We start from the raw sequence: 18,823 nt of genomic DNA on the forward strand, positions 1-18,823 counted from the left end.
TCAAATTCTCATTCCTGGAAGATTTACAGAAGACACATTTTCACTACAGACGCTCCCCATACAACCTCTGGTTGAGTTCAGAATGGAAATGGACTCCCCTCCATGACTTTGATGCTTTTACTCTTTTGGTTACAGAGCTGGCAATGAGGTACATAAGTAATAATCTTTATTTGGTTTCCAGTTTACTTTGAAATACATGCCCCTTTAAGATCTAGTGTTCTATTTGTGAATCAATCACTTGTCCGTGGAGCTGAGGCACAAAGCCACGGCTGTGCAATTAGACTCTGCCACTGAGCCACGCTGCAGTCCTTTCTATTTAAGAGCGGACTTTACGTAAGAAGTATCTGGTTACCTCACATCTTCACCTTCCTCTAAAATAGACAAACAGATAGTACACTTTTCCTCTGTGTCTTCCTCAGTCCCTTCTTCCCCATCTTGTTTGCAGTGCAGTTTCCTCTGTGAGAACCAATCAGTTGTTACCTTATTAGCAGAGATGACATTATTGAACAACTGAGTAAAGTCTGTGTTCATTTAAAACAAAACAAAAACAAGACAAGACCACATATTCATATGTAACGCATTTCCTATAAACAGTCATGAATTAACAGATGAATTAAGTGACTACCAATTAATTATTGACTCCTAAAAGTCAGCATGAAAAGCAAAGTAAAAATGTAACAGATTCTCTAAGCTGAACCCTATTACTGTTAATTCATGATGATGATACTCTGCATAATTACTCTTTCAACACAGTTAAGTAAATTATTCTTCTAATGACTATTTCAAACATCTTTGTAAGTTAATTCCAATTACAGCATTTAGTTTGAAAAAAGATATGGTTAGTGGTAATGCCTGATTGACACTCTTAGAAAACATGAAAAATACCAACAGTAACTTCTATACTCAGTTCACTGTACAGCATTGAGCATTATCTGTTCACTGTGAGCAGCTTATGTCTAGTTTGGAATTTCCACATATAACACTACATCAGTGAAAAGAACCGGCTAGGTGTTTTAATTGTTTTGGTTTTCCAAGACAGGGTTTCTCTGTGTAATAGCCCCAACTGTCCTGGATCTCGCTCTGTAGACCAGGCTGGCCTGGAAACTCACAAAGATCAGCCCACCTCTGCCTCCCAAGAGCTGGGATCAAAGGCGTGCACCATCACTGCCTGGTTTTTCTTTTTCTTTTTTTTTTAATCATTGTTTTTGTTATTGTTGTCTGTTTTATTTTATAGCTGAAGCAGGCCTTAAACTCACAGCAATCTCTTTGCCTCAGGCTCTCTAGTGCTGGGAGTAGAGGTGTGGCCACCGCTTTAGGTGTAAGAGGATAGCCTAAAAAACTGTAGTATTGCCAGGCGGTGGTGGCACACACCTTTAATCTCAGCACTTAGGTGACAGAGGCAGGCTGATCTTTGTGAATTCGAGGCCAGCCTGATTTACAAAGTGAGATCCAGAACAGGCACCAAAACTACACAGAGAAACCATGTCTCAAAAAACTACACAGAGAAACCATGTATCCTCCCCCCACCCCCGCCCCCCCAAAAAAGTATTATAAAATGTACTAAAGTATCTTGAAGAACACTTAAGAAATCTATGACTTCCCATCTGAACAGGGAAGACCAGAGTATGGGAAGAAATTTCAGAGTATATAGTTGAGATCATTTTCATCATGGGAATTACTTCAATAGTATTATAGTAGTTATACTCCACAGAATCGAGGGTCTATAACATTCCATTTTATGATCGTAACAACCCTCACCTTTTTATATTTATGTGGATATGTGCATCTTTCAATTGTTCCCTGGGATGCTCCACGATTGACATTTCCTAATCTTTCTTCCAGATGAATCAGCTCCTTAAAGTGAAGAATAACTAGTATTAAAACCACAATTCCTTTAAGAATATGTTTTGTTTTGTTTTGTTTTTCAGAGCTGAGAACCAAACCCAGGGCCTTTTGCTTGCTAGGCAAGCGCTCTACCACTGAGCTAAATCCCCAACCCCAAGAATATGTTTGTGTACTACATTCATGCCTGGTGTCTGAGAAGGCCAGAAGAGGGTATTGAATCCCCTGGAATCAGAGTTACAGACAGTTGTGAGCCATGATGTGGGTACTGGAAACTGAACCTGGGTCCTCTAGAAGAGCAGCCAATGATCTTAACCACTGAACCATCTCTTGAGGCCCCCTTTTATGTGTTCTTACAAGACAGGGCCTTACTATGCAGTGCTACCTAGGTAGACCAGGCTAGCATAAAACTCACAGGGTTATGCTGCCATTGCCTCCCAAGTGCTTGGATTAAAAGTGTGTCCCATCATACCCAGTTTAATAAAATTTATATATTCTTTTAGGGTAGATATTCACATTCAATTTCTTTAACCAGTTAATTTTCTTAAGATACTATTCTTAAATCTCTGTGTAAGTCCCAGAGGCAATACTAGAAAATCAGACATTTGGCTGCTTTCTAGCTCCCAGCCACAGTAGCTATCCTACTTAACCATGAACACACATTAAATTAACTCTTGCACTAAAAATACCATTTATTTTATTTCATACCTCAAAATTGCCCCTGAAAGGACCTCTGAATGATGTTCCATCCAGTCCTGAAGAAATGTAACGGATGTGAGGATAGCCTGCCATGTCAGGAACCTGTTTTTAATACAAGAGATGGATGAAGTCATTAAGATTGTATTTTATGCCGGCGGTGGTGGCGCACGCCTTTAATCCCAGCACTCGGGAGGCAGAGCCAGGCGGATCTCTGTGAGTTCGAGGCCAGCCTGGGCTACCAAGTGAGTTCCAGGAAAGGCGCAAAGCTACACAGAGAAACCCTGTCTCGAAAAACCAAAAAAAATAAATAAATAAATAAATAAAAAAATTGTATTTTATTGCTAACATAGAAGATACTCAACCTCCATTCAACTCATGAACTCAACTCAAAGATTCCAACTACACATTGTATTAGGAGGGACAGTTAGGCTCCCCTTAAAATACAAGCTCTCATCTATGAAAATATGGGCAGAAGAAACAAGAAAAACAACTGTTTCATAAGATAACAAATTTCTTACGCAAAGAACTCTGCATGTAGTTGGATGTAGTGAGACGTACTTGGCCCTGGCTACTCGGAAGACTGACTGAGGTGGTTTAAGGCTAGCTCTAGTTTTCAAGGTCAGCCTGGGCAACAGCAAAATACACTCTGCCTGCCCCATCAAAAAAAAAAAAAAAAAAAAAAAGCAAGGTGTGATTGTGCATGCCTTTAATTCCCAGCACTCAAGAAGCAGATCGCTGAGTTTGAGGCCAACTTGGTTTACATCCTGAGTTCCAGGATGGCCAGGGCTATGTAGAGAAACCTTGTCTCAACAAGCAAGCAAATAAATAAATGCACATAATATATATATATATATATATATATATATATATATATATATATATATATATATTACACACACACACACACACACACTTATACTCAAGCTTACTAAGCCTGATGGTTTCTTGGTAGCTGCAAACACACTTAAGAAATTAAAGCTTTCATAAGATCATGTCAACCTCTCAATAATAAAAGCATGGAATATTCTTGATTGATTCTGTCAGTGAAACTAATTTTAACAGGTTTTTAAAAAAAATTTGTTCAGTATAGTGAATCTTGAATATTTCAGATTCCATTTTCTGTGAGCTGGCCACAGGTTAAATTTATTTGTTACCCTAGGGACACTTGTTCTTTATGGCCATTTATGGTCATGCAGTGTGTTGAGAAACTCGCACTGCCTGACCTGGTGCTCCCACTGATGCTGAGCAGATTCTGCCTTCTCTGAGCTTTCCTGCATCTATTTAGTGGCATGCTTCTCCCGTGATGCTTTCACCACGGGCTTTCTTTCACGTTTAATGTAGCTCCAAATACAGTTCTCAAGCACCATCTGGGGATGCTATCCAAGGAAGGCTGTGTTTCACCTCGGGGAGCAAACATCTGTCAGGTAAGTTTTGCTCAGATGTGCACTGTAGTGCTACTGCTGCATGCTAACCGTGAACAAATCATCAATATACATCAGATCAGTGATTAAACAGAAACACGAACAAACCAAGGTTCAAGACTAGGAGCTTACAACACTCCATCTCTCTTCAATGGTTGTGTTTCCAGCCATTACACAAAGTAACTGCAGCAGACATCCAAGTCAACTGACTATATGAAGGAGACAGAGCACCATCCTCTTTTTAAATAATCTCCAACATTTAAATTGTTTTTCTTCACTTTCTCCAACATTACTATTTGTTTTTGCGTTTTGTTTTTCAGGACAGGGCTTCTCTGTGTAGCCCTGGTTGTCCTGAAACTCACAAAGATCTGCCTGCCTCTGCCTCCTGAGTACTGGGATTAAAGGCCTGCACCATCACCACCTGGCTTTCCAGCATTATTTTTAATCAGCCTCTGCTGAATCAAAACATACTTCTAGCAGAAGACTCTACAGACAACTCACATGTGAAAAATAATTCAAAATAAAATAACTATCTAAAAGCAGAAACTCTCAACCTTCAATGGCATATTATTACATTATCTGCTGCTTTGCTTATAACCAAGAGCACACAAAGCAATTTAGAAAACACATACTCTGCCTCCACATATTCTGAATCTTCCCTCTGAAACCCTTGCCCTGTCTCTTTCCTCTACCTTCTGTGATGCTTCTTCTCCAACCCAAATTGAGTCTTCTGGCTTCCCCACCCTGGTCCCAACTTAACTGACTACTCATCACTTCTCTCTTTGAACAAGTTGTTTCTATTGGCTTTCTGTCAAGTCAAAACATCTTCAATACTCCTTCATCCTGGAATTTCTACCAATTCTCCCCTTCATAGGCAAGCTACAAGCACTGTGTATTTACTGTCTGCAAGTTCTCATCGTTTTAAAAAAGCACCCCAAGAGCCAGCAGTGTGTCTCAGCAGTACAGTGCTTACCTAGGGAGCAAAGGACCTTGGGTTCAATTTTACCACCTCAAAAAAGGAAGGGGATGGGAGAAGAGAAGAGAGAGGAAATGTAACCATCTCCATTTCTCACTGCTAAACCACTGACAAAACTCATTACGATGTCAACACTCGCAAGCTTTATTATCTGTATGACGAGACACTACTGACAATATGCATTTTTTAAATACTCTAGCTTTGTTTCTCAGCTTGAGCTAGTGCTTGTCATTTGATTGAGGTACACTGCCATTTGTATGTTTCTTCTCTCCACTTACCTTCTTGCCACTTATACATTCTCTTGGAAAATCTACTCTTCCTTGGATTTGATTTCTTAGCACTGAATGATACCTTGTCAGGTCAAAAACATATCTTTAGCCCAGATATCTTTCTTTTTGTTTGTTTGTTTTGTTTTTGTTTTTTGGAGACAGAGTTTCTCTGTAGCTTTTGGAGCCTTTCCTGGAACTCGCTTTGTAGACCAGGCTGGCCTCGAACTCACAGAGATCCGCCTGCCTCTGCCTCCCAAGTGCTGGGATTAAAGGCGTGCGCCACCACTGCCTGGCAGCTTTCTTATTAGACACAGCTATCCCAGACTCAGTAGGTGCAAAATCTCTCCTCTAACCTTTTCTCAAGCCATCTACTATTGTCCGATACAGTGAAAGGCATTACACTTTTCACCCACACTAGAAACCTAAGTCAGCCTAAGCATCACTCACTGTCTGGTGCTTTTCCTTCTGTCTGCCAGTGTGTTTATCTCAGGAACTTACTAACCTTTACGTCTTCTACCACGACAATTAAAGGAGTTTCCTTCTCCCACCTCTAAATCTTCTTTTCCCAAAATTGAGCAGATGTGTCCTTTTCCGGGATCATCAGATTAAATCACTCAAAAAGCATAAATACAACCAAAACATCTCAGCTGGGAGGCAGAGGCAGGCATATCTCAGAGTTCGAGGCCAGCCTGATCTATATATGAGTTCAAGGCTAGCCAAGGCTACAAAGAGAGTCCCTGTCTCAAAACAAAACAGCAGCAGCAACAACAGACTCTCCTGAGGCTGCTGAGTCCCGTTTCCTGTCAGAGCAGCTCTGTGTTCTCGTCGTCCCCGCCCCCGTCTGGTGCTGAACACAAGCTCAGGAGTGCTGGGCAAAGGCCGGGCACACACTGGCACTTAGCTGCCCAGCTGGTACATCTGGAAACTCCCAGGGCTTGTTGCTGTTTGACAGCTCTTGACCAGTACCAACCTCTGCAAAATCAGTCCTCCAAATTCCAAAGCTGCCTAGGACAAGAGACAGTGGGCTCTGCAGTGCCCCTTGTACAACAGAGTCCTTACTCTCTTCTCCTCCTCCTCACACTACAGTTCCTATCACAGTGACCTTCTTGTTTGTCAACACTGTAGCAACAACAGCAACAGTATGATGGCATCTCAGCAGACCCAATGCACTGAGGGCAAACTCTCTGATGCCTGCATCTCAGTGATAGCAGAGCATGTGCACCTCGGTGTGCAGAAAAGTCCACTTCTCAGCATTTGTACATCAAGAGTAATTTTACAATTCAAATTACAAACTCAGATTTCAATATATCTAATATCTTTTCATAGTATATACAACATCTAACTAATTAGGGGAATTATTCCTAAATTCTAGTAAAATATCTACTGTACCGAAACATTTTAATACAACCTTTAATTTAGAAAAGGAGTGTTACTTTAGAAGGCACATTGTCAGAGTGTTACAAATTCTCATTTTACCATTAAGGGAAGTGCTCCCAACTGTAGGTGATGAAGCCGAGGGGGGGCATGGTAATGGGCCAGGTGAGGGTGCAGCGCACCGGGCGTGTAGGTAGCTGCGGTCACTCCGGCTTCGATCCCCAGCTCCCTAAGAAAGAGTGAGAGCAGTTTAACTCTGTGTCTTCCTTACAGTCTCTTTACTGCCAACAGAAATGGAAGCAATTTCACAAACCCTGTAATGTTTCTTAACTTATAAAGCCCCCACCCCAAATTTTACTAATAATTTCAAGTGTATTTCAGAAATAAATGTTCAAAAAGCTTCATTTTGTGAGCGTAAGCAGAAAAGCATTAACTCAGTTCCACTCAGTCATAAAAGCAAGACAGATAACAAGTGGTTCCTAGGGTCCCTTCCAACCAAGGACCTTCATCCTCAAGGAGCACACCACATAAGACCTGACTGCTTTGTAGGTTCATCTGAATGGACACATGCCCCCAGGCCTGTGCTTTGCTGGCTTCTTGGTGTCAATGACAATTAGAAACCTTGAGCGGTGACCCCACAAGAAGGGCCAAAGTGGCATATAATGAAGCTCCACTTGCTTATTCCACTCTGTGCTCTGCTATAACGACCACAAGCGGATTAAAAAGGGAGTGTAATGCACACCCATTTCTCCAAAACAAACTAGACTTCTCTGTCCAATGGTGGACACTGTAGGTGGAGCCCTGACCAGGGAGGTGGATAAAGAGGCCAGGCAAACAGGGTCATATCAGGAGTCTGTCCTTAGTGGCAGACACTCATGAAACAGAAAAATACTCTAGTCCTTGCTGTGGAATACTCCTTCTGTACACCGTGAAGATGTGTTGCTCTCATTGGCTCATGGCTCGGTAGGGTCATGGGGCAGAGAGGATGCTAGGGAGAAGGGGAGTCACAGGAGTCTGAGGAGATGCCATGACACAAAGCTAACAGGATGGAAAGTACACAGATGAATAGAAATGAGTTAAGTTATAAGAGCTAGCTTAAAATAAGCCTAAGCTATTGGCTGAGCATTGATAAATAATATTAAGTCTCTGTGCGGTTATTTGGGAGCAGCTGGTGGGACAGAGTTGATCAGAGGTCTAGACGGAAAGTTCCGCCTGTAAGTCCTCTCAACTATATATGGAATTTGTAAAGCCAAACTCAGTTGTAAAGAACTAAAGAGTGTGGCCAGGAAGGAGAGGCACATGGGGACACAGGATGTGGTCGACAGAAGCAAACATTCTCTTCACAGGACTAAGTTCTGGATTTCCACAGCATCTCCTTGTGGCTGAGTGGGCAGCAATAGCTATACACTCAAAACTGCTTAAAGGGGGATTTTAAATGCCATCGTAGAAAAATAATAAATACTGATGCATGGATACACTAATTAACCTGAGTTCTCATTCTACAATGTCCCCAGTCCACACAATTATCATCTGACACAAACCTTAAAGGCAACTAACAGCTGTCTCCCTGCTTCAGGTGGCTCCTGCCACAGAACTCAAGATCCTGCTCTTTCTTTCCATCCCAGAGACAGCTCCTCCCAACAGAACTGCTTCTCCACACAGCCGCTCTCTGTGGTATGCATTCCACTACAAGGGATTTCTCCCCAGTTTTCCCAGAAGCTGCTTAGCACAGTTTGAAATAAGTAAGGTACTGACCAGGCAGATCTCTCTGGAGCCTGGCGAGGATGTGAGGACATGGTTTGAGGCACATGAATATGATGCCCATGGCCATAGTTTGGGTGCATCCTATGTGGATGGGGCGGGGGACGTTCATGTGCCCGCCTGGAAACACAGAACACAAAAAGACCACTGGAAATAATTGAATAATTGGTTATTTCTTAATGTAGAAAAAAATTCTGTTAATATTACGAAAATCTACAAAAATCATAAAATTAATTTACACTAAAAAACATATTATAAAATTATTAAATAAAACAACATGAAATTCTCTACACAAACTCACTGCTCATTTATTCTACTATCTCTAGTTTAATATCATTCAGAAAACCAGGCATGGTGGTGAAAACATTTAATCTCAGCATTTGGGAGCCAGGCAGCTGGGTCTCTGTAAGTTCAGGGCTAGCCTAGTCTACAAAGTTCATGGCCAGCCAAGGCTACATAGTGAAATCCTGCCTCAAAAACAAAACAAAAAAATTCTACGAAAAAGGTAATTTTGGCATTCTCTTGAAACTTCTACAGTATATATTTTAATTAAGAGAACAGCAGAATGTTAAAAAGTTAAAAGCTTAAAAAAAATGGAAATTTTTATTTTGCTATAGTCATTGAAAAAAATCCAATCATTTTGCCGGGCGGTGGTGGCGCACGCCTTTAATCCCAGCACTCGGGAGGCAGAGCCAGGCGGATCTTTGTGAGTTCAAGGCCAGCCTGGGCTACCAAGTGAGTTCCAGGAAAGGCGCAAAGCTACACAGAGAAACCCTGTCTTGAAAAACCAAAAAAAAAAAAAAAAAAAATCCAATCATTTTAATAGATTAAAATATGAGGGCTTTTTCCCCCCTTAGAGAAAGGTCAGAAGACAGTTTTCTTTCCTTTTTTAAAATTTATTATTTTTATTTCATGTGCATTCATGTTTTGCCTGCCTACATGTCTGTAAAAGTGTCAGATCTACTGCCACTGGAACTGGAGTTACAGACGGTTGTGAGCTGCCATGTAGATGCTGGGAATTGAACCTGGGTCCTCTGGAAGAGCAGCCAGTGCTCTTAACAGCTGAGCCATCTCTCCAGCCCCAGGAATCTGTTTTCTCATTCTACCACGTAGGCCTGGGGATCAACTCAGGTCGGCAGGCTCGGCAGCAAGCACCTTTACCCACTGAGGCACCCTGCTGGCTCCCTAGACATTTTCTATAAAGGCTAACCATTAAAACATCAAGTCTAGAGTCATATGTGCTCTGAAAAAACTAACCAGCTAGGTCTTTTGTCATGCCAAAAATATGAGACAACATGGGAATGAAAGCTCAGCTGTTTTCTAATAAAACTTTATTTACAGAAATTGATAGCGAGTTGGACTACAACCCGCTGTCTTGATAATTCATAAATCAGATGATTGGGAATATCAAATCCATCCTGAATTGTCAAAAGAAAAAGTTGTCTTAGTCTTATTATGAATATGGGGGGGGGGCGGAGAACTACACTATTGGAAGGTTAGTAAGGCTTTGTTGAGACTGGATCTCATGTGGCCCAGGCTGGTCTTGAACAGAATTGTGATCCTCCTCTACTTTCCACCTCCCAAATACAGCACCATGTCTTCTCCTTATGCAATGCAGAGGACTAAATCCAGGATTTCATGCAAGCTAGGCAAGCACCCCAAAACTGAGCTATACCCCAACCCTCTGTGTCAGTTTCTGAAACTGTTTGTTTTTGGTTTTTCAAGACAGGGTTTCTCTGTGTAGTCCTTGCTGTCCTAGAACTGGCTCTAAAGACCAGGCTGGCCTCGAACTCATGGAGATCTGCCTGCCTCTGCTGGAAGTAAAGGCCTGTGCCACCACCGCTCGACCAGTTTTAGAACTCCTATTACTATTCTTTCCTCTTGTTAATAACATGATAAATCAAATCAGATCTTGGACATCTTTCAATCTTGTTCTTCAGGATCAATGTTCATATCAATCATAACAGAGAAACAGACTTATTTGCTTGAAGACACTCATAATGTCAACAGCTACAATGAAGGATAGGACATAATAAAGTTACTTTATGGTTGGTAATTCTCCAGCTGGGGATAAAGCTCATCCAGTGGTAGAACACTTCTCTATTAGGTGCAGGGTGCCATGGATTCAATGTCCAGCATCACTAACCAAAATAAATAAATAGATAAATAAAGGTGATTTCCTAGTGTGGTGAAGATGTACTACAGCTACACTGTGCTTTATTTTACTGTGTCCATAATCCCTACTAGGTGTGATGGTGCTTATCTGTCACCTTAGCACTCTGGCTAAGGAAAGAGGTTTATGAATTCAAGGCCAGTCTGGTCCATACAGTGAAACCTAGTTTCAAATCATGAAAGATTTCATACGTGAAAGACCAATAGAACATGAAGGAAAGCGAACACAGCTTCCTTAAAACTACAAGACCTACGTTGGATGCTGCATCATCCTCCTCCTTTGAACTTCCATCCTCTGCATCACTTCATGAGGGTGCAGTCTCTGGGCTGGAGGTGCTGGGGCTGGGATATGGTGTGAAATTGGCTGGTGAGCAGGAGGAAGATGCTGAGGGATGGGTGCAGTTGCACTGCTTAAATGAGTTGGGGGCGGGGGCGCCACAGGGTGAGATGCTGCATGAGAAGATATCTGAGAATGGAAAGCATGTACAGGATGAGGAATAACATAATCCACTTGGGGGGGAGGCTGAGTCTGAGGAGGGGCATTTCCATGAGAGTGAGGGCAACCCGAGGCTTGATGGTGCAGTGGTCTTGTCAAGGAGGCATCTGCAAGAAAAGTGTTTCCTGTCAATACATATAGATTGACTTCATTCACAGTGTTACAATTTACAACAACCTATTATGATACTGTACCAAAATTTCTGGAAAAGTACCCCAGTAAAAACTGATAAATGCTGAGGTAACATCCTATGTGCTGTTCCTCCAACCCCAATACAAGTGCACACATGCACGCACGCACAGACCATTTCTACCATAAAATTTGTATGAGTTTTGTGTCAGAAAAAAATACCTTAAATACAAATAGTTGCTGACCAAACACCCTTTCTAAAGGTTACTATAATTAATATACTCATCTATAAGACACAGGTATATATTATTAGCCTCACACAATCAAACAAGTGTTTAATAAGAAATTTGATTTTCATTAATTTTACTTATATGCTAGTGTGTGTGTGTCTTTGACTGCTATATGTTTAGGTGCCCATGGAGGCCTGAAAGGGGGCACTGGACCTCCTGGAGCTGGAGTTACATTACAGGTAGTTGTGGGTGCTGGGAACCAAACTCAGGTCCTCTGGAAGAACAGTATATATTCTTGACCACCATTCCAACCCCTCTAAATTTTTGTTTGTTAGTTTTTCAAGACATAGTTTCTCTGTATAGGCCTGGCCATCCTAGAACTTGCTCTGTAAACCAGGCTGGCCTCTGAGAGATCTGCCTACCTCTGCCTCCTGAGTGCTGGGTTTAAAGGTGTGTGACACTACCACCTGGCCTAAATTTTTTAAGTAAATGTGAGGTGCTGGAGAGATGGCTCAATGGTTGAGAGCACTGGCTGCTCTTCCAGGGGACCTGGGTTCAATTCTCAGCACCCACATGGCAGCTCACAACTGTCTATAACTCCAGTTCCAGGGGATTGAGCATTCTCACACAGACATTCATGCAGTCAAAACACAAATGCACATTAAAAAAAAAAAAAAAGTAAATGTGAATCTAAGAGATTAATTTATTTTCTAATCACTAGCCTTTTTTCCCCCCAGAATTGTTGACTTATATTCTAAGATTGCTTATTTGTCATTTTCTTATTTAAAATACTATTTGTCTATGTGGAAATTTTGTAATAAAAAGGATGACCATTTTTCCAAATTGTGTTTATTTCCCCACCACACGAATTTTTACTTTTCTGTAGTCAGACTGAACACTGGGAACATAGTTTAGTGGTACATTGTCCTGGGTCCAAGCCCAGAAACTGGAGGCGGGCGGGACAGGACAACACACATGACTAAATCCCAGAAATGAAAATTTTTCCATCAATTACAACTTTTTGTTTGTTGAGACAATACATTGCTACATAATCCAAACTGACTTCAAATTTCAACCTTCCTACCTCAGCCTCAAGTGTGCTAAGATTTCAAGCATGCAGCTAGTTCCTAAATGTTTCACTTTCCTTAACGATTTCTTGTCAGAGAGCTGTAGAGAGGAAAGGGACTCAGTCCCCTGGACAAAGGTTCACACATACTGCTGCCCTTGCCTTTCATGTCACATCCTGTACTACAGACAGAGAAGCTTAACAAGATGGTTTCTCTCACGTCTTCAATGAAAATCTTTACATTTCCGTCATTGTTGAAATACTCATCTCTCTTACTGAAAAACCCACATCTACCAGACATTAAAAGTCAGTCAGTCAGTTTAGGTATAATGTGCCATCTATAATCCCAGCTCCTAGAACAGTGAGACTGAGGGAGGAGATTCTAAGTTCAAATCAAGCTGAACAACACAATGAAAAAAGGAAAAAGAGAGAGAAATAAGAAACCCGGTATTTTAGTCCAAACTCTTCATTTCACTGGACAGTGTGTGTGTGTGTGTGTGTGTGTGTGTGTGTGTGTGTGTGTGTGTGTTAAGACAGGGATTCTGTGCAGCCCTGGCTGTCCTTAAATTCACAGAGATCCCCCTGCCTCTGCCTCCAGAGTGCTGGGATTAAAGGTGTGCACCGCCGCCATGCCAGACAGAACAGAACAGTTCTTTAGTTAGTGTGTCTGTCTGCACATTTCTGTGCACGCTGGTGTACGTATGGGAGCCAGAGTTTGACATCGAGTGTTGTTCTTACTAACTTTTGTGCTGGCTAGTTTTATGTCAGAGTTTGACATCGAGTGTTGTTCTTACTAACTTTTGTGCTGGCTAGTTTTATGTCAACTTGACACAAGCTAGAGTTATCTGAAAGGAGGAATTAAGAAAATGCCTCCCTAAGATCGGACTGTAGGGCATTTTTTTAAATTAGTGACCGCTGGGGGAGGACCCCGCCCATTGTGGGTGATGCCATTGTGGGTGATGCCATTGTGGGTAGGCAGTTGGTCCTGGGTTCTTTAAGAAGGAAGGCTGAGCAAGCTAGGGGAAGCAAGCCAGTAAACAGCACCCTTCCATGGCCTCTGCATCAGCTCCTGCCTCCCGGTTCCTGCCCTGTTTGAGTTCCGGTCCTAACTTCCTTCAGTGATGGACTATGATGTGCAAGTGTAAGTCAAATAAACCCTTTCCCCCTAAAGTTGCTTTTGGTCACGGTGTTTTATTACAGTAATAGAAACGCTAACTAGGACAACTCTATTTTTTGAGAGGTTTTCTCATTGGGAACTGGGGCTCACTGATTAAGTGCAGTTAATCTGGCGGCCAATAACCCTTCCTCTCCTGTCTTGGTCCTCCAGCATCTGGATTACAGGCGCACAGCACACTATGTTTAAGCTTTTTTCCATAGGTTCTGGGAATAGACCTTAGGTCCTCATGCTCGCATGATAAGCACTTCACTGACAGCCCGCTCACAACCCATCATTTGGGGATAGTCTAGTAATCTAAATTGGAGCTACAGTTTCTTACTAGTTTACTAGTCATTTTTGAAGTCAATTTTTAATAATTTATTTGTATTTTATGTACATTGGTGTTTTGCATGCATGTATGTCTGTGTGAGGGTGCCAGATCCCCTGGAACAGGAGTTACAGACAGTTGTGAGCTGCCATGTGGGTGCTGGGAATTGAACCTGGGTCCTCTGGAAGAAGGACACCGCTGGGAATTCAGACTGTCTTCATTCATGTTTACATTTGCCCCATTGATGTTTCTTATTGTATAGCTTTTCACTTAGCTTATTTATGAATTCAACTGTATACCTATGATTTCCTCATTTTAGAAATGTAATTGCATTTTAATACTTTGTATAAAGGAAATTTGGGTTCAAAAACAAAGGGTCTACTTGTCACTTATAGTACGAAGACTGCTTAACTTCATATTCACTATAACAAACAGCGCACAGTGCACACTCTGGCTCAAAGGCTGAGAGGAGCCTCTGCTCGATGCAGTAGTACATACATGTCTGTATTTCAGCATTCAGGAGGCTGAGGCAGGAGGTAGATCATGAGTTCCAGGCCACATAATTAAGACCCTGTCTCAACCTCCTTCCCAAATAATTGCAGACAGTTTTATTTCTATCATCTGATAGCAGAGCTTTATAGATCACAAAACATTCCAAACACGGCTTTCCAAGCACAGTGGTTTCATTGACTTCTCAAGATCATGCACTTTCAAAAGCAAACAAGTTTTCTTAATGTAATAGTATTAGTGGTGTCCAAAGTAACTGAGCCAAAGTTTTGCCATCTATACCCAATCATAATTACTCCTATTTTACCAGCATAAAAAATGAAAACAAAGGTGGCAAATAGCTCACCAAAAGTCTCTAAGCTAACTCGCCAGAGCTGGGAAAAGTCCACTCAGATCACCATTTCATATAAAAACCAGCGCTTTCTCTCAACCAATCTCTCCCAGTAGGATTTCAATGAAAGGGGGTATTAGAATGTGTTGTACATAAAGTATGTTAAAGGGAAGTGGGGAAAGGAAAACTACACGTTGACAAATACACTCCATAGGGAAAAAGCAGCCTGGAGCAGGGTAATCAGTCAAAATGCCTACCTTCGCTCACAGAGCTCCCCAATGACAAGCAGAAAACTAGTACAACCTCTTCAAGAGCAATTTAACAGTACTGACTTGAAAGTGCATTTCTTTCACTACAGAAAGACTCAAGCAAGTGCAAACAACTTAAACATTCATCAAGAGAGGGCTGGTTTAATGTAATGGAATGTTCTGAAGGTGTTTAAAAATAACCAATAAGGGAAAGGGAGTGGAAAAAACACAAACACCACTGAGCTCCAGTTTTTTTGTTTGGGTTTTATTTTTCAAGACAGGGTTTCTCTGTGTAGCCCTGGCTGTCCTGGAACTCACTTTAGACCAGGCTAGCCTCAAAGTCAGAGAGATCTGCCTGCCTCTGCCTCCAAGTACTGAGATTAAAGGTGTGCACCACCACTGCCTGGCTCTGAGCTCCAGTTTTATTAGTTAATCACGGTGAGAAAAAAAAAACAATGTATTATTAAATCAAATAAAAATGCAGAACATTGTATAATGAAATGGCTTTTTTATTATTTATTTTTATTTTATATTAATTGATGTTTTGCTTACATGTATGTGTCAGAAGCCCTGAAACTAGAGTTACAAACAGGCATGAGCTGCCATGTGGGTGCTGGGAACTGAACACAGGACCTCTGGCCTCTTAACCTCTGAGCCATCTCTCCATCCCTGGTTCATGTTTTTTAAAGGGCAGATATGCATATTTACAAAGAAAACTTCTGACTTTTTCTTTTTCGGTTTTTGTTTGTTTGTTTTTCGAGACAGGGTTTTGCTGTGTAGCTTTGAAGCCTGTCCTGTGACTCACTCTGTAGACCAGGCTGGCAAACTCAGAGATCACCTGCCTCGGTCTCCCAAGTGCTGGGATTAAAGGTGTGCGCTGCAGCCGCCACCACCACTCAGCCGAGATTTTTTTTTTTATAATAAACTCTAAAGAATTGCTACCTCTGAGGAACTAAGATTAGTGAGATGTGAGAAAGAGCTTTTAGTTTTTCATTTTACAATATTCTAGTTTCAACTTTATAGAATGTACATGATACATTTTTAAAATTTTTTATTTTATGTGCATTGGTGTTTTGTCTGCCTTGTATGTCTGTATCAGAGAGTTGGGTCCCCAAGAACTAGAGTTACAGACAGTTGTGAGCTGCCATGTGGGTTGCTGGGAATTGAACCTGGGTCCTCTGGAAGAGTAGTCAGTGCTCTTAACTGTTCAGCCATCTCTCCCGCCCACATGATACATTTTTATGATAAAGATAAAACTATTTTAAGTCTAAAACATCCATCTTTATTGGACATTTTAAAAGGAACTGCATTATCTGTCTCATATATGAAAGGAACAAGAAACCACACACACTAAGGTCTGAGTAGGAAAGGGTGGACTGAGGACTCCCACACAGTGTCACACCTGCCCGCCATCAGCACCATGCTCACACTAACTGGTCCACCTTCGCAAAACAAATTCTGGTTCGAAACATGTTTTAACTCAAACTTTGTATTTCACACTGTAATAGTGAGAATCTAAATAATACATCACTAATTTCATTGTCCATAGTTTAGCCTGATTCCAGCTCTGTCTACAAGGGTAAGTTTTACTACTGAAATGAAGAAACTCAAGAGGATAAATAACTAAAATGCAGACAACCAAAACAAAAGGCAATTTCCTTACTAACCCGCAGGCTTACTCTTAGTGTAAGTTATTAGCAAAGTATTTGTTAAGCTTCCATCTTATAATTAGCTCAGACTCAATCAAAGTACTATGTTACATGGCCCCTGGAGAGTTATCAATTTCAAGCTATCTAATGGATTCCAATTTCCTTAGAGCTGCCATGCCAGGTTCTGTTGTTGCCCATACCAAATGAATATACAACTCTTTTTCCAAATGGCAATCATTCTGTCAAAATCCTCTCTCTTTTGCCTTTGTTTACTCAGAATTCTTTGAATAAAACTTGAGAATTCTTGAATAAAATTTCCTTACCATGCCTACAAATACTACAAAACTTTCACATTTCTTAAGTTACTCCTAAAAACTAAAGCCAACTCCCATAAAATTTCCTTAAGAATATAAGGTGCCACTCAATACATCTCAATTTCACAGACAGTTGTATGGAAAAAAATAAATCGCACCCTTAAGCCAAATAAAACTTATAAACCAAGATTCCTCTAATTCCACGCCCATTAAATGCATACTTACAGGGAGGTGGTGGCATATAATGCCGACATGATGAGAGAGAAGGCTGTGGAGGGGGCTGGGGCTGGGGCTGTGCAACCATGCTCGAGCCATAGCTATCTATTACTAACGGCTGAGTCGGGGCAGCAGCAGCCTGGTGGCCAAAGACCGCAGCTCGGGAAGAAGAGACAGGGCAGCAGGGGTCGAAGGCAGATGCACCATGGAAACCCCCACTTCCATGAGTCCTGAGAGCACTGCTGCTCAGATCAACTGGCAATGCCTGCTGGGTAAAGAACAATTAGAGTTTACCTTTCTCAACTTTCATGAAAACTGCATTTCTTGTCACATGACAAATTATCCCTAGTGATCTCTAGGAAAACAAGGTCTTCGAATGAATTTGGAAATGGTAACTCTTTGTATGAGAAAAATCAAACACAAACACAATACTGTATAAAGCCCGAACTTTAAAATTCGCATTTTTACACTCAAAATATGAAATCAACTCTATTTAAGTGAGGTATAAGATAGAAGATAAACATTTAACTGATATGTTATTGTATGATTTATTTCTTGGGGCTGAAGAGATAGCTCATTGGTTTAAAACATATGATCCTTTTACGGAAGACCTAGGTTTGACTCCCAGCACCCACAGTAGGTAGCTCCCTGAAACTATAGTTCCAGAACATCTTTTCTGGCCTCCCTGAACACCTGCATGAATGTGGTGCATAGAGACAAGCAGGAATATATACATAAACTAATTAGAAAAAAAATTAAGGATTTATTTCTATTACATTATGTGACTAGAAGAAAAGAGGGTTTGAAAGCAGTCCTGTGTTCCTCTGAAATCAGGACTTCAGGACTCCTCACCCAGTATGTATGCCATCACAGCATTGAAAACATTAGAATTCTATTAACAACCTGTCTAGCCAAACTTTCTATATTATTTTATAACATTCAACTAAAACTCAAACAGTACACACACACACACACACACACACACACACACACACAGAGAGAGAGAGAGAGAGAGAGAGAGAGAGAGAGAGAGAGAGAGAGAGAGAGAGAGCGCGCGCTGGGCATGGTGGCACACAGCTTTAAGCCCAGCACTGAGGAGGCAGAGGCAGGAAGATCTCTGTGAGTTAGAAGTCAGCCTGATCTACATAGTGAGTTAGGAAAAATTAACATTTTCTTCCCTCAAAGCATGTGACTTGAAAAGCCCAAAGTACAATTGCCACCAACAATGAGTATGTCAGAATAACTAGTCTTCATGTTCCCTACATAGAAATGATGACTGTTTGTTTAGGACATGAAGGGTATTCTGTTGATCACCATGCATTATATACATGTATCAAATTACTGTATAGAGGAATAGACACAACTATGTGCTAGTTGCTTAAAACTCTAAGTAAATGCTGGGTAGTGGTGGTGGACACCTTTAATCTCAGCACTCAAGAGGTAGAGGCAGGTGGATCTCTGAGATCAAGGCTAGCCTGGTCTATAGAGTGAGTTACAGGACAGCCAAAGCTACAGAGAAACCCTGTCTCAAAAAACCAACCCCTCAATCCATGGCTGATATGTAAAATTAAATTAATTATAAAAAACAAAAACCCAACTCCTCCCCACCAAAAAACCCCCATGTAAACACTTGGATCTT

At 41.3% G+C, this 18,823-nt stretch overlaps 1 protein-coding gene across 4 annotated transcripts in view; it reads right to left on the reverse strand.

Moving 5' to 3' along the window:
* Positions 1-18,823, reverse strand: part of Rnf111 (ring finger protein 111) — an 80,637-nt gene that overhangs the window by 3,357 nt on the left and 58,457 nt on the right. The window contains exons 7-13 of one of the 4 annotated variants that reach the window (XM_059268198.1): positions 17,194-17,449; positions 10,769-11,117; positions 8,337-8,462; positions 6,684-6,810; positions 2,551-2,643; positions 1,759-1,854; positions 353-480 (exon numbers count right to left, since the gene is read on the reverse strand). In XM_059268198.1, the coding sequence (XP_059124181.1) occupies positions 353-480; positions 1,759-1,854; positions 2,551-2,643; positions 6,684-6,810; positions 8,337-8,462; positions 10,769-11,117; positions 17,194-17,449 (1,175 nt within the window). Of the gene's footprint in view, positions 1-352; positions 481-1,758; positions 1,855-2,550; positions 2,644-6,683; positions 6,811-8,336; positions 8,463-10,768; positions 11,118-17,193; positions 17,453-18,823 lie in introns of all 4 variants that reach the window. The other 3 variants (XM_059268197.1, XM_059268200.1, XM_059268199.1) reach the window with 3 other exon arrangements.

This window comes from Peromyscus eremicus, chromosome 7 (assembly GCF_949786415.1).
Source record: "Peromyscus eremicus chromosome 7, PerEre_H2_v1, whole genome shotgun sequence".
Taxonomy (NCBI): Eukaryota; Metazoa; Chordata; class Mammalia; order Rodentia; family Cricetidae; genus Peromyscus; species Peromyscus eremicus.